General features: G+C 44.9%; 2 protein-coding genes across 5 annotated transcripts in view; one reads left to right on the top strand and one right to left on the bottom strand.

The window, feature by feature from the left end:
• The window catches only part of EEFSEC (eukaryotic elongation factor, selenocysteine-tRNA specific), a 276656-nt gene that overhangs the window by 82030 nt on the left and 178838 nt on the right, over window positions 1-15788 (top strand). For all 4 annotated transcript variants that reach the window (XM_050781694.1, XM_050781695.1, XM_050781693.1 and 1 more), the window contains exon 2: window positions 12211-12418. In XM_050781694.1, coding sequence (XP_050637651.1) covers window positions 12211-12418 — 208 coding nt within the window. The remainder of the gene's footprint in view (window positions 1-12210; window positions 12419-15788) is intronic.
• Window positions 1-15788, bottom strand: part of RUVBL1 (RuvB like AAA ATPase 1) — a 257142-nt gene that overhangs the window by 162401 nt on the left and 78953 nt on the right. The gene's annotated exons all lie outside the window — the stretch shown is intronic.

The following is a 15788-nucleotide window of genomic DNA, read 5'->3' as shown; positions in this document are numbered from 1 at the left end:
AATTTTTATGACCACTAAGCAGACATAACTGGGTGTCTTCTTCTCTCTTCTACCCTCCCACCCTGACTTAGGTGGATCGTCTAACTTGTAGATCAAAGCCAGCCTCTTAACAAGTTTCCTGATAGGACAGGTACATACCTAGAGTTGTGTCTGAGATGACTTCATGTGTGCACAGATATGGTGTTAAGGAACGTCGATCCCAGTAAGAAAGTTATTCCCACTTCAAGATTCTTTAAGTCCTTCTGATGACTTTAAGGAGGTCTCAGATTTGTGCTGGGAGCTCTTATACTTCTCTTAACATTGCAAGCTCAGTGCCTATTACTGTAACCATGTCTGGCTAGAACTTAATAAGAGTGTTTTATTTTTATTGTACTTCTTTTTTTAAACCTTTCACTTATGGTAAATTATGCTGGTTTTCCAGTGATACGAAGCTTTACTTTTACTTACTATTTTATTTATTTATTTATTTTTTGAGACAGGGTCTCATTCTGTTGCCCAGGTTGGAGTGCAGTGGTGTGATCTCGGCTCGCTGCAACCTCTGCCTCCCGAGTTCAAGTGATTCTCCTGCTTCAGCCTCCCATATGTCTGGGACCACAGGTGCGCAGCACCACACCCAGCTAATTTTTTTTTTTTTTTTTTTGTAGAGGTGGGGTCTCTTCATGTTGCCCAGGCTGGTCTCGAACTCCTGGGCTCAAGCAGTCCCCCCATCTCAGCCTCCCAAAGTGCTGGGATTATATGCCTGAGCCACCACGCCCAGCCTGAAGCTTTACTTTTAAAAATAAATTGCTGTTGAGTCAGTAATGTATGTACGTAGTTCAAAATCTTAAAGGTACAAAAATGTACACAGTAAAAAGTAAATCTTCCTCTTATTCCCCTGCTTACCTAGTTTACTTCCTGGAAGCAAACTGCTATAACCAGTTTCTTCTAAAGATTCCAAAGACACTTCATGATTTTTAAGCATGTTCTTTCTTCCATGGATTCTCTAGAAGTGGCAATATACTGTGCACACAGTGAACACACCAGCTCCGCTAGAGCTCTGTTCGGTGAATAGTTACCTTGGTGTTTTTAAATAGCTGTGTCATGTTCTGTTTTAGGTATATATCATAGTTTAGTTAACTTCCCTTCCAACAGGCACTCAGGCTGGTTCTGAGTTTTTGCTCTTCTAGACACGTGGCAGTGAGTGTCCACATATGTGCCCCGTGTGCATGTGGGTCACTGCTAGTCCCCAGAAGTGTCTGACGGCCATTTGCCAGCATGTGCTGCTCCCACCGCCAACCCCACCCCAGTGACAGGCAGGATTATCTGTCTCCCCTGCGTGGAGGGGCAAAGTGTTGTTTGTTTGCTCGTTCGTTCGTTTGTTTGTTTTGAGATGGAGTCTCACTCTGTTGCCCAGGCTGGAGTTCAGTGGCACAATCTCGCCTCACTGCAACCTCCGCCTCCTGGGTTCAAGTGTTTCTCCTGTCTCAACCTTCTGAGTAGCTGGGATTATGCAGCAACACCAGGCACGCAACACCGAATCTGGCTAATTTTTGTATTCTTTGTAGAGATGGGGTTTCACCACATGGGCTAGGCTGGCCTCAAACTCCCAACTTCAAATGATCCGCCTGCCTTGGCCTCCCAAATTGCTGGGATTATAGGCATGAGCCACTGTGCCTGGCCAAGAGTGTTACCAAATGTTTAAGGTGACTTGGCCTCCTAGGTAAAACTTGGGTTCTGGAGCCACATAGCCTGATTTTGAATTCTAGCTCCCTGTCTTTCTAGTTCTGCAACCTGTGACTTAATTTCCTCATCTGTAAATGGTCGGGGTGGGTGGGGGGGCGGCAGTGACGCAGAGCGTCAGCAGGCTCCCAGAATGCCAGGTCTAGGCAGGCTGAACACTCAACACATGTTAGCTCTTTGTATTATCATCAGTATTATTTGGTCAGTCCAGTAGGTGAAAAACAGAATTTCAATGTACAGTGGTTTTAATTTGCATTTTTTTTGTTACTGGTGAGGTGGGTTGTCTTATCATGTTTGAGCTATTTTTATTTCTTTATGCCCCTGCTTATTTCTCTGACTTCATCTCCTTCCTCTTCCTCAAACACATGTGGAGGCTTTGCACTGGCTCCTCCCTGTGTTGCCTACCAACTCCTCCTCCTCTGAGTCTGTGCCCAGATAGCTCCTTCTCAGTGAGGACTCTCCTGACAACCTGATTTAAAATTGCAGGCCACCTGCTTCCCAGACAGAGCCTACTTCTACTCTTTCTCCCCAGGATGCATAGCCTCTCTGACCCTACTGTGAAATTCACTTACTGTGTTTTAATGTTTGCTTTTGCTTTACTCTACTGGACTGTGAGTTCCCAACTGCAAGGGGTAGGGACTGTTGTCTGTCTGGCCTTTCAAATGTGCCAGCCACCAACTCTACGTCTGGCATGAGGGAGTGCTCAGTAAAAGTGCTGCATGTGAACTAGCTGTTGATACCATTTACATTTTTGATTGGACTGTTGCTCTCTTTAAAAAATCAATTTCAGTATTTCCAATTTGAATATTAAGGAAAACAGTCCTTTGTGTGTAGTATGCATTTTAAGCTTCTCTCCCTTGTCACTGGACTTTATCATATTTTCCTATATAGAGATATTTGGTTATTATGTTGTTGAATTTGTCAGTGTTTCCTTTTTTTCTTTCTTCTATGTTTATTCTATGGGTTTTGTTTCTTACCTAGGTATCTTTTTACTTTTAAGATTATAAAAAAAATTTTTCTCACCCTTTCTTTCAGTACTTTCTTGGTTTTCTGTTCTTACGTTTGAAACTTTGATCCATTTGGAATTTATTCTGGTGTCATGTGTATGGTAGACATCCAATTTTATTTTTATCTAGATGACTACCCATTGTCCCTTTATCACAATTATGTGATTGTCCCTGTTTCCAGATGTGCACCTTGGGGCTCAGAGAGGGAAAGCTCCTCACTCAAGATTGTGCAGCCAGCAAATGGACTTGCATCCTGCCCTGCTCCCCTCTCCCAGCTCTGTGGGTGTTTTGCCACGAGTCTCTAACATTTCTTGTTTTTTTGGCTTTCTTTCCTTTTGGCAGGGGTCCAGCACCTCTATTTGTCTGCTGTCTTGTCCAGGGCTGTTTATTTTTTGCCTTGATGTCTTACATGGACTCTCTTTGTTGTTCCTCCTGTTCCTCCACTGCTGACATGCTCTCATTGTTCACCCTGGCCTTTCTTCAGGTGGTGATGAATGTCTCCTTTGGTTCCCGCCTGCACGACTATGCCTCAGGTTGTGTACTTTGTTCTCCTTCCTCTCTATCCTCAGGGCCTTGCCCACCTGCTCTTTGGGATGCCTTAGGGTTCCCAGAGCACTCAGGAATGCATGATTCTGGCCAAGAGGCAGCCAGTAATAGAAAAAGCAGAAATTTTGAAGTCAAACAGCCCTTGGCTCTAGCGCTGCCTCTGCTGTTAACTGTTGGGCAATTAGACCTCAGATTTCTCTTTATGGAAAGGGGAGGTCTCCTCTTCTAGGGATAGTGGCGAGGATTAGAACTAATGCAGAAGTCACAAGCTCAAGTGCCTGTTGGGAGCCAGGCTGGTAGTATAAATACTGGGGTGTGAGGCAACAGGGAATTGCAGGAACCAGGGTAAAGTTGGGAGTGCATGACTGTTCTCCAGGAGACAGCTGCTCCTCAGCCACATCAGACAAAGGCCCGGTCTAACTACATTTGCTAATTCATGGAGATTTTCATGTGACATTTCTCAAGTTGTAAATGTTGGCAGTGCATGCATATTCTAACAGGCACTGCACAGGCTAGACAATGCCCATTCCAGATCCTCAGGCATCTTTAAGTTGTCAGTTTGCAGCCAGTGATGTGAAGTCCTTGGCTCCAATTCAGCTGTCAATCCACAGTGGCTGTTATTCGGGGTTTTTTGGGGGTTTTTTTGAGCTTGCTCTGTTGTGCAGGCTAGAGTGCAGTGGCATAGTCTCGGCTCACTGCAACCTCCACCTCCTGGGTTCAAGTAATTCTTGTGTCTCAGCCTCCGTGTGTACCACCACACCCTGCTAATTTTTTGTATTTTAGTAGAGACAGGGTTTCACTATGCTAGCCCATGCTGTTCTCAAACCCCTGAGCTCAGGCAATCTGCCCGCCTCGGCCTCCCAAAGTGTATAATGGCTGTTATTTGTATTGTGGCTGCTGCTTTTGGGTTTCTTGTCAGTCAGGCAGCACACTGCAGCGTCCCTGCTGGATGCTGGGTCAACTCTGTTCCCACTTGTTACTTCCGGTACTTGGAGTTCCTTAAACTTCTTATGGTCCACTTGGTAGGGCATATCCTTTACCTGGAGACCAAGGAGCCGGGGTTTGACTGTTAATGCTTCATGGGACCAGGACAGCAATGTCTAGTTGTGCTGGGTCAGCTTCTCCTGCTCGGGGGTCTCCCTGCAAGTCTGGTGGGATTTGGCCAGGATGTTTGTGGAGGAGCCCACCTTTGCAGGGCAGTTCAAACAGTAAGGATGTCCTGCCTAGTTGTGGACACAGTGCTCCAGGCTGTTGGCTGGCACTTACCAAGAAACTCCATGAGGGGCCAGCTGCTGGGTCCACAGGAATTGGTGGAGGCACTGTTTGTATTCGCTCCATGCTGCCGTTAATACTCTTCCTCTTCCTCCTCTGGAGGGCACAAGGCCTTTGGGTATATGTGAGTCCTAAAGGAAGTAGGAGGCCAGTTCTTGAGCTCTTGCTGTGCTGGGCATCGTGATACTCACAGCAGCTTACATTTAGTGAGTCCGGAGCATGTGGCAGGTGCTGGGCGAGGTGCCCTCCTCCACCTTACAGTGTTGTCTCTGGCATCAGCATCTTCAAAGGAGGAATCCCAGGCTCCAAGAGGTCAAGAGGTGTACTTGCCTGAGGCTGTGCAGCTGGCAGGGTGAGATGCTTACCCTCTGCCCCCACCTGCCTCAAAACTTGAGGTGGGCTTCCAAGCTGCTGCCCCATTCCTCCTGCCCACAGGCAGCATCCCTCTCCATGAATTCCTTGATCACATGCCTCAGATCAAAACATGCCCTCCCTCTGGGCTGTCTCCTCTATAGGAACCTGAGTTTCCAACTAGGGTGGTAGACACCACTGTCAGTAGAAAACAGAAATGCAGTTATTATTTATGTTTTACAGATGTGGAGATGGAGCACAGAGAGGATGAATAGCTTTACAAAACTCCCCTCCGTCTGAAACTGTTCATGAAAATGGTTATCTGGTGATAACAAGGACCAGGGTCCCTGGAGCCTTCTCCTGTGACTGGGGCCTCCTTTGGCCTCCCGGTCCCCACTGGAGGGTCTGGGCCTGGCCAGGAGCCTCCAGCCTGTTAGACTTCTAGCACCTCCTGCAGTCGATGGAGTAACCTGGTGGTCGTTAGCAGCATGGGCAGCATGAATGTTTGGCTTCAGGGAGAGGGCTGAGCAGAAAGGCTGAGAGAGAGTGCACGAGTGTGGCATGCTGCCCTGTGCCCAGGTGGGTGCTAGGTCACAGGCACTGTGGGGGGCCTGGTCGTGACCACCGACCTCCTCTCCTCCCCTTTCCCCTTCCCCAACTCCATCAGCAGGCTTTGTCCACTTGTGTTTGCCTGGGGTCTGCCTGGACTAGTGGGGACAGCAGGCCTTGTTACAGTTCGACCAAGCGTAGTGGGGCCCAGGTTCAGTGCTCACAGCTGTTAGTACCAGCTCCTGCTTACTGAGAGTGCTTAGGGCTGAGTCTTTCCCAATCTTCTGCAGGAGGCATCTTTGTTTAGGTCCTGATTGTGGATGAGGAAATTGAAGCTCCTGGTAAGGTTGTGATTTGAACATACCCAAGCTTGGGGACCTCCAAGCCCTGCTCTTCCCCACTTCCTCTTGTTTGTGGCCCTCGTTTCCTTGGTCTGTAAAATGACCCTCTTGTCTAAACCCCTTCCATTTCCAAATCCTCTGAGCCTGTGCTGAGGAGGACAGGCTAGTCCCACACCTTCCTGGTACCAGTGGGAATTTGAGAAGTAAAGTCCAGGCTTACCCTGTTTCAGGAAAATTGCAGAAGGAGGAAAACTAATTCTCCTTAAAACTGATTTTCTCCTTGCTCTCTCAGAAAATGGGCTACAATGTGGCTGAAATCTTGCTGCCCTCCCATCCCCTGCCCTTGGCAGAGAGTCAGGGTTGGGACAGCTGCAACCTGTGTTGGATGGAGCCTGATCAATCCTGGGTTCTTGTCCCTAGTTGGGTGACTTTGGGCAAGTTATTTAACCTGCCTCAGCCTTAGTCTTCTTACCTATACAATGGGGAGATAGGCAATACACTGAATAAATGAATAAAAACAGCTGCAATAATGGTATCATCTTGTGATTATAAGGCTCTCACCCTGGAGTCTGAGGAGCTGTGTTCTGAGGTGGGAATGTCTGAAACCTGCCCATTTTGTCCTGGAACACTCACAGGGGGCTTGTAGAGAGCATTTATTTTGTTCTGGACATAAGATCTTGCTGCTCAGAGTTTCAGGATACTGTCGTAGAGCAAAATCAGTAGACTGAGTGTAAATCCCTCTGAACCCTTGCTCCTTGACCTGACTTGGTTACTTCACCTCTCTGAGCCTTTGTTTTCTCTCTTTCTCTTTTTTAGACAGGGTCTCACTCTGTCACCCAGGCTGGAGTACAGTGGTGTAATCAGGCCTTGACCTGCAACCTTGACCTCTCTGGGTGCAGGTGATCATCCTACCTCAGCCTCCCAAGTAGCTGGGATTACAGGCATGTGCCACCACGCCCAGCTAATTTTTGTATTTTTTTTTGTAGAGACAGGGTTTCCATGTTGCCCCATGCTGGTCTCAAACTCCTGAGCTCAAGCGATTCACCCACCTCAGCCTCCCAGAGTGCTGGGATTACAGACGTATGCCACCACGCTAAGCCAATTTTTGTATTTTTGTAGAGACGGGGTTCACTGTGTTGCCCAGGCTGGTCTTGAACTCCTGAGTTCAAGTGATCTGCCTACTTTAGCCTCCCAAAGTGCTGGGATTACAGGCCCAGTCTGTTTTCCCATTTGTAATGCCCATATTGTAGAGTTGGTGTTGAGATACAGGTAAGAGGAGATGAAGACATGTAGACTACCACTGTGCATGTCTTAATAGCAGATGTAGAAGTAAAAACTATGGTAACAGCTAATATAATTGAGGATTTCATATGTCTAGGCACTGTTCTAAACCCCTTATATATGTGATCTCATTGAGTCTTCAGTGCAATCCAATAACATAGGCAGTATCATCGTCCTCATATAAGATGAGCAGGCTAAGGCACAGAGAGTGTTGATGTATTTGGCAAATGGTCATAATAATAGTAGGATATTAATTGCCACTGCAGTTTTATATTGTTGATAAAATGTATTTACATTGTTCAATAAATATTTAAAAAGTCACCAGTTGAAAACAAATTTTGGCCAGGCACAGTGGCTCATGCCTGTAATCCTAGTAGCACTTTGGGAGGCTGAGGTGGGAGGATCTCTTGAGGCCAGGAGTTCGAGACCAGCCTGGGCAACACAGCAAGACCCCACCTCTACAAAAAGATTTAAAAAGTAAGCTGGATATGGTGGCATGCACTTGTGGTACCAGCTACTTGGGAGACTAGGGCAGGAGGATCGTTTGAACCCAGGAATTCAAGGCTGCAGTGAGCTATGATTGCACCACTGTACTCCAGCCTGGGCAACAATAAGATTGTGCCTCTAAAATTAAAAAAATAAAAATAAAAAAATAACAAATAATGGCACAGATTTACCTACGTAACAAACCTGGTCATCCTGCACATGTACCCCTGAACTTAAAATATAAGTTGGAAATAAAAATTTTTTAAATTTATTTTAAATTTAATATTATTTCTCCTTCTTATAATGCCCAAAGCTTTGATTTTTTTAAAAAATCTGATTTTGAGGTTGCTAAAATATGTTCAAAGTATAATGTTAAGTTTCTCCAGCTGAAATATTTCTTTTCTGAACATATTTTATTCCTTCAGTCCCAAAAGGAAAATTACACCTTACAGATAACTTATACTTTGTTAAATGCTGACCCTTGGAAGTTTTTCATTATTTTTGAAATGATTAAGATATATAATTTGCATAATTGGAAATTGTAATTTTTAAAAGTACTGAGAAACTTTAACCCTATTATAATTATTCTGCAAATCTTTTAAGGATACTGTAGTCAGTACAACTAGATGAAAAACTCTGATAGATTGGGAAATATAGAGGATCATTTATAAGCCTCAATTTTTTTGTCCTGTGTTTCCCACCCACTCGCTTGCTATGTCCCTCCAGTCTCAGAGCGATTTCCTACCCTGGGTTCATGGGAATTGGGAAGGACACTGTTTGATTCATTCTATGAAAATACTAGGGATTTTGAAAAAGGCAAGATGGGCCAGTTGTGTCACTTCCTGTCGTCTGATCAAAAGTTTGATGAAGAAAAGAAAGTAGCTGAGAGCTGCTGCCAGGCAGCAGGCAGTTGCCTGGTGATAACGCCTGGTTTCCAGTGCTACTCTGGTTCTCAGTGTGGCCAGTCAAGTCCCTCTGACCTCTGGGCTCCTTAGAAGTCCCTGGTGCTGGCTGCACTGCAGAGGGTCTGCTCAAGAGTCTGACCTTTTGGAACAAAGACAGCTTGTGGATGCCGGATCAGGCTGCGGATGAAATCCCAACTGGCTCCTGAGTGTTTGGGTCCTATCTGTGCTTAGTTTTCTGGGTCTGTCAATCAGTTTCATTTCCCATCCACAGGATCTCAATAGGCGTGAGAAGCAAGAGGGCCTGATGCGTGGAGCACATGAGTCATTCCCCTACTGGATAGTTGTGTATACCAATAGGAAATCGACTGTTGGAGAAGAGGAACAGATTCCTGGTGAATAAAGTGGAAGATGCAGGGATACGGACATTTGCTGCATTAGTCCAACAACAATGTATTAAGCTGTGCCCAAGCTGGGTCTTGTGCTGTGAATACAGATTGAAAACCCAGGCCTTGGTTATGAACCCTCAGCGTGGAGCTGGGTGGGGCATCAAGGATCAGGGGCAAGTGAACCTGGGGCAGGTGTTCTGGGCAAAACAGGAGCAGGGGCAAAAGCAAGGCAGGGAAAGGGGCGAGAGTCTATCTGGGTCCTACCTTGATCTTTAGATGGGAAATGGGAGAGTTGATGGGGGGAGGCGGGGAGATTGTGGACTGGGTCCCCACTGAGCAGGGCAGGCTGTGTGGCATGGGAGTTAAGAGCCTGAGCACCAGGGTTCAGGTCTCTTCTCTGCCGCCTGCCTGCTGTATAACCATGAGCAGTCAACAGACTTCCCTAAAGCCTTGACCTCCTCATCTGTAAAGTAGGGGCTAAGTAGTAGGGGGTGTTTAAGTTCTAGAGGGAACTTGGATAGTCAGAATTACTCTGGAGAAGTCCTTAAGGAACCCATGAGGCTGAGTGGCCTTGGTTCTGTGGGCACAGCTTCGCCCACCAGAGAGGTAGGCCTCTGGGGCCGGTGCAGGATCCATTCTGCTATGAAGGTGGAGGCTGGAAAACAGGCTAGGTCCCCAACGTGTTCCTCCCTCCTTGTTCCCTGCTGGGCTTTATCTCATCCTGCCTCAAGACCCAGTCTCACAGCCCTGTGACCGGTTCCCAGATTTACTGACAGTTAGAAGCCGGAAGACAGTTGGGTGTATCTTCCAGGTAGGGAAGGCTTGGGCTCAGCTTGTGTGAGGGAGGCGTGAGTGTCATGGGGCTGTGGGGAGAGGGTGAAAAGCCCAGGAAAGGGTTTATGGAGCATATAGCATGGTGCTTGGCACAAGGTGAGTGGGAAGCAACTGGTAGTTAAAAAACAGGGATCCTCCAAAGCCACACTGGGGAGTCTTTTTTTTTTTTTTCAGGGGACAGTGGGGCTCTTAGCATGAGAAGGGCATGGTCAGGTCTGTGTTTTATTGTATTATTTATTTATTTATGCACTTAAAATTATAATTTTATTTTAGGACAGATACTGCACACCCCTGTTTAAAATGAAAAGGAACTGACTAATATACAGATAATTTCCTTCCTACTCGTCTTCTGTCTCCCAGCAGACAACCAAGTCATTAGTTTATTTTGCATTCCCTCAGAAATATTTTATGTTTGTGGAAGCCAATACTTATTCAATATGTGACACCCACACACGTGCACACACACACACACACACACACACACACTCTTATACCTTATCCCCTTTTCAACACAAATCACACTCTGCACATTGTGCCTTGCCTTTCTCACTCACTCCACCTTGGATATCATTCCATAGTGGTAGATAAAGAGCTTCTTCATTCATTTAAATTTGTATATAGTATTCTATCATGGCATTATAGCATTATATACTTATTTTCAACCTGTCCCCTGCTGATGGACATTTACTTGGTTTCTAACATTAGCTGTAACAAACATGCTGCAGGGATGTTTCGTGAGCTTGGCTGGGTCAAAGATTATGTGCCTCTGCAGAGGTTATACCAGTTAACCCCCGACCCCTGCTCCTGCCCAGCAGTATATGAATCAGTTATATATTTTTAGAAAGTGCCTTTGGAGAGGCTATTTGGAGAATGGAGTTTGGAGGGCCACATCTGAGCTACAGCAGCCCATTAGAGACTAGCCAACATGAGCCTGCCATGGGCTATGGGAACTGGAGCTGGAACAGAGAAGGAGTCCAGAGGTGAGCTGGTAATTCAATCGCTATGAGAGGGAGTCTATCAGATGAGTTGAGTCTGTTTTTAATAGTCTATCCTGTTCATGGTAGATGATAGAGTCTGTGTCCATCCTCTCTGGGGCTGTAACAGAGACCTGGGCCCTCCTGCCCGTGACCTGGCAGGGGAGATGCTGCTGCTGCTGCTGCTGCATGCATCTGGGCCTAGTCCTGTGGCCCCAGCTGGCAGGATGAGAGAGAAGGCTGGACAGGGAGAAGCAGAGGGGGAGACAGGAGGGTTGGGGCATGCCTAGGCCCACCTGAAGTCAGAGAGACACACCGTTCTCCTGGGGGAGCCCAGAGGAGCATCACAGGACAGGGGTGACCAAGAGGCCTCTTGGAACAGTGGGAAGAATTCTTCAGCAGTGGCGTCAGGAGCCCTGATTTCTAGTGTCTTCAATACTAGTTGGCTGTGTGATCTAGAGCACATGATCTAGACCCATGTCTCTGAGTCTCCCTTTCTTCATCTGAAACATAAGCTTACTGGAGATTAAGTAAGCTGACCTAGTGTGCATAGTCAGAGTGCCTGAAAAAGAAAGGTCCTCCCTCCTCCATGCCTTCCCTCTGTCCCCAGTAGTGGGGTAGAATCAGCATCATCAGAATCATTGACAGAGCAGTGTCCTCTGCATTGCCAATGACCATAATCCGATCCTGAAAAATGCTTCATGGGCATTCTTATAAACTCAAAATGTAATTATTCTTCATTTTAATAGGGAAAATGTTTGTATATTCCTGCAGTACGAAGTTACACCTTTCTTGTTGAAATGACTCCAAATCCCATTAAAAAGGAAACAGTCACTTCACTGGCTAATGTTATGTTCCTGACATGATTTATAGCAGTTTCCCTTCATTCACTTTCTGTAACTTGTCTGTCTACCTGCTGTTGTTCAGCTCAGGTGTGCTGTACGGTAGGATGATGCTCATAAGCGCACACACACACACACATTCAGTACTTAGTGATTATGACACAGAACCTTAGATGCTCCTAATACCCCAGAAGGAACAGGAGTGAGCCATAGCACTGTGAGGAAAAGATACTGTCCACTCCCTAATCCTCTTCCGCGCTCTCTACTTTCTCAGTCCTTCTCTCATTTCTTAGCAAGGGCAAGTATTTAACCATTTGCCAAGCCTAGCATGAAACTTTTTTTTTTTTTTTTTCTTTCTTGCTGAGACATTTCTTCCTCTGTCAAATGGAATGAAAGTGATAGGATTGGTGCAATAGAAAGGCATGGGTTTTGGAGTTAGACGAGCCCATACCTAAACCCAGCCCTGCTGCATGTTAGCAGTGTGACCCTGGGCAAGCTGTCTGTGTTTTGTGGGCCTCAGTTTCCTCATCTGTCATGGCAGTTCTGAAGCTTTGGGTCCAAGTGCCTAGCACAGGGCTTGCAGCTGGGAGCTGTGTAGTCACCATTTATTCCACTTTGCTCACTTTTACTGCAGGGTTTTGACCTGGGGCATTGGGCAACTTTCTGTGGGGCTCACCACCCCTTTTCCCTTTCTAACTTTCTCTTCTCTTATCCCAGGGGCCCAGATCATTGATCTGATGATGCTGGTCATCGATGTGACCAAGGGGATGCAGACCCAGTCAGCGGAATGCCTTGTGATCGGCCAGATTGCCTGCCAGAAGCTGGTTGTGGTGCTGAACAAAATAGACCTCTTAGCTGAAGGAAAGAGACAGGCAGCAGTTGATAAAATGATCAAGAAAATGCAGAAGACCCTAGAGAACACCAAGTAGGTCTGCTCATGAGAGCAATGTTCACTGCATAAGAAGGCTTCTGGGGCCTCCCATGTTCATTTCACAAACATGAATTGGACAGGCAGGTGTCAGCCTCCCGTCCTAGTAAGTGGAATCTCAACCTGGCATTTGCTCACATAAGGGCTGCATTAAATCAGGTAAAGGCTAACATGTTTTTAAGAGGCCAAAAACCACAGGAACATAAAGAAACTAGAATTTGATGAGGCACAGCTCACAGGAAGGAGAAGGAACATAGGGACTCTGTGCCCAGTGTGCAAGGCCTGAACCAGGAAGGGTTCACATCCTTTCTACTTAGATTGTCTTGGTGAAAACTTAGTCCTGCCTACATATATTGGCCATACTTTGGTGCAAGAGAGGCTAGGACTGTGTTCTCTTGCTATCTGCTTCTCTACAACTTGATTGTCAAAAGGGGAAGGTGAATTTTGGTGGATGACTGGTTGTTTCTGTTACAGAACCTTATAAAATTGGGTGGATAGACAGACAGATAGTTGTTGCTGCTGGTGGCCAGATTAGGGAACACCAAATCACAAAGGACCTTTTTAGCATCTCCTGCCGAGTAGTTTATAGTTTGATCTTGTGGAAAGTAGGAAGTTATTAAGGAATTTTATACCGGGGGTGGCTAGATGAGGTTTTCATTAGGAGATCACTGGCTGCAGGTGGAAGGCTGGCGTGAGGAGGACCCAGGAGGCAGCAGAGAGGAGAAGGGGGTGTTGGCAGCAGAGGCTACTGAACTATAGTGGTTTTACCAGGGAGAGAAGCTGTTACTCTGAGATGAGGCAGAGCATGGAGGGAGGAGGTAGCTTGGGGAGATCCCTAGCAGGAGAATCCACAGCCCTGGTGAAGTAATTGGCCAGGATCACAGTAAGTGTGGAAGAAAACTGACAGTGCTACCGAGAAGGGCAGGGGAGCAGGAGGCACAGGGGGACTATAAGACAGAAAGCCACCTGGTTGCTCAAGCAGCCACAGGAATGACTAATTCTGATGTGGTCAAGAAAATGAGAAAATGTCCTTGTTGAGCACAGTGTTGACAGACCTCATTGTTTTATCAATTTCTCTCTTCCTCTCTGGGCCAGTCCCTTTTGATCAATACTAAATAGCGGTCACTGGGAGACAGGGATGCTTCCTCTTTGCTATGCAGCCTGAGACAATATCCTGCCACTTCCACCTCTCCTTCTTCTGCCCGTGGAGGGCAAGCAAGTAGAGAGCGTTTTTGTTTCCCTGTCATAAAGATTGATATGCCTTCCCATTTATGATGTTTTTTTTTTTCAGATCCAACACCTGCAGCTCTCCCTCAGAATTCTCAAGTTGGTTAAATTAAAGCTCCAGTCCTGTGAATGGGCCAAATATGTCATAAAAGATTTCCTAGCGCTGCCTTTTGTTAGCAAAATTCATCAATCCGATAAAATCGACACATTTAGATAAGTGTTGCATAAGAATTCAGACTTTGTTATCCCCAACGGAAGTGGATATGAGACTGTAAAAAGGAAGATAAAAAATTATATCTTCTTTTTAGTGAGTTATTTGATCTCCCTGTCGTTTTATTTGCTTGTCAGAAAAGGAAGAGCAGGTCTTTTGGACTCCCGTATAAAAACCCAGTACAACTTCAGTACTCAGATACAACCTCAGTATCATTTACTACAGAAATGGGACCTTCAGGGAAGGGCTTAGGATACGTTTAAGGGTTAATTAATAGTAACAGTTTTGATTAATTAAATTTAAGGAAAATTCTCATTTGCTAGTGTAAATTACGATTTCTATTTTAGTTTGTTGGTTGAAGGTCAAATTATGGACTTTATCACACATCCAAAGGCAATTGTCCATCTGAGGGTCCTTAGAAGCCCCTCCTGCCCTCATCCAGCACCAGCAGGCTGATAGGGAAAGGAGAGGACTGTTATCCTGAGGGGTTGTAATCAGTGGGCATGTGACCTACTGAACATTAGCTTTTACCTCCATGAAGCAAAGAACTTTAAATTATTTTAAGTGACTATTTCCTTTTCTTATGGTCCCTTGTTAAGTAAACCCTTCATAAATGCCAGCCCAGATGTAAAGAAACTTTCTGTCTATAAAGGGAAAATGTGGACTGGTGAGCCATGTACCTATCAAAACCCAAAAAGTGTTCAAAATATTAAATGTATTTTTTTCCTGTCCAAAGAGTAATTGAAAGAAAACTTGGAAAATAGAGAAAAGTAGTTAAAAGAAAGAAGAGCCCACCCAAAGATTTCTTTTCTCAAATGGCAGTTGCTGGCATTTTTGGGTTTTTTCATTTCTTTTTTTTTTTTTTAACTATATGTAGTATTGCCCCCACTTTTTCTTCCACATTTTTTTATTGTGGTAAAATACATATAACATAATGTTTATCATTTTAACCACATGTAAGTGTATAATTCAGAGCTATCAAACACATTCACAGTGCTGTGTACCTATCCCCACTATATATACCCCAAACTTTTTCATGACCCCCAACATAAACTCTATATCCATTAAGCAATAACTCCCCTTTCTCCCTTTCCCACCACCCCAGGAACCTCTATTCTGCTTCTCATCTCTATGAATTTGCCTGTTCTAGGTACCTTTTATCAGTGGAATAATATACTATTTGGCCTTTTGTGTCTGGATTATTTCACTTAGCATAATATTTTTAAGGTCCATCCATACTGTAACATGTGTCAGAATTTCACTCCTTTTTGTGGCTGCGTAGTGTTTTATTATGTCTATATACCACATTTTATTTATCCATTCTTCTGTTGGTAGACACTTGGGTTGCTTCCTGGCTATTGTGAATAATGCTGCTATGAACATGGATGTATAGATATTTGTTCAATTTTCTGCTTTCAGTTCCTCTCAGTATATCCTAGGAGGTATGAAGTGGTATATCATCATAGTTTTCATTTGCATTTCCCTAGTGACTAATGATATTGAGCATCTTTTCATGGTTTAATGACCATTTGTGTATCTTTTTTTTGAGAAATGTCTATTCAAGTCCTTTGCACATTTTTAGGTTGGTTGTTTTCTGTTGTTGTTGTTGTTGTTGAATTGTAGTAGTTATTTATGTATTCTGGACATTAATCCCTTGTCAGAGATATGATTTGCAAATATTTTCTCTTATTTTGTAGATTGTCTTTTTACTTCGTTGATAGTGTCCTTTGATACACAGAACTTCCTAATTTGGATGAAGTCTAATTTATCTATTTTTTTAAATTGCCTGTGCTTTTGGAGTCATATCCATGAAACTGTTGCCAAATCCTGTGTCATAAAGATTTTTCTCCAGTGTTTTTTTCTAAGAATTTTGTAGCTTTAGCTCTTAAGTTTAGGTCTTTGACCCATTTTGAGTTAATTTTTGTATAC

The sequence above is a fragment of the Macaca thibetana genome, chromosome 2 (assembly GCF_024542745.1).
Source record: "Macaca thibetana thibetana isolate TM-01 chromosome 2, ASM2454274v1, whole genome shotgun sequence".
Taxonomy (NCBI): Eukaryota; Metazoa; Chordata; class Mammalia; order Primates; family Cercopithecidae; genus Macaca; species Macaca thibetana.
Note: the sequence above shows the minus strand (reverse complement) of the source record. Positions and strands in the feature narration are given on the sequence as shown.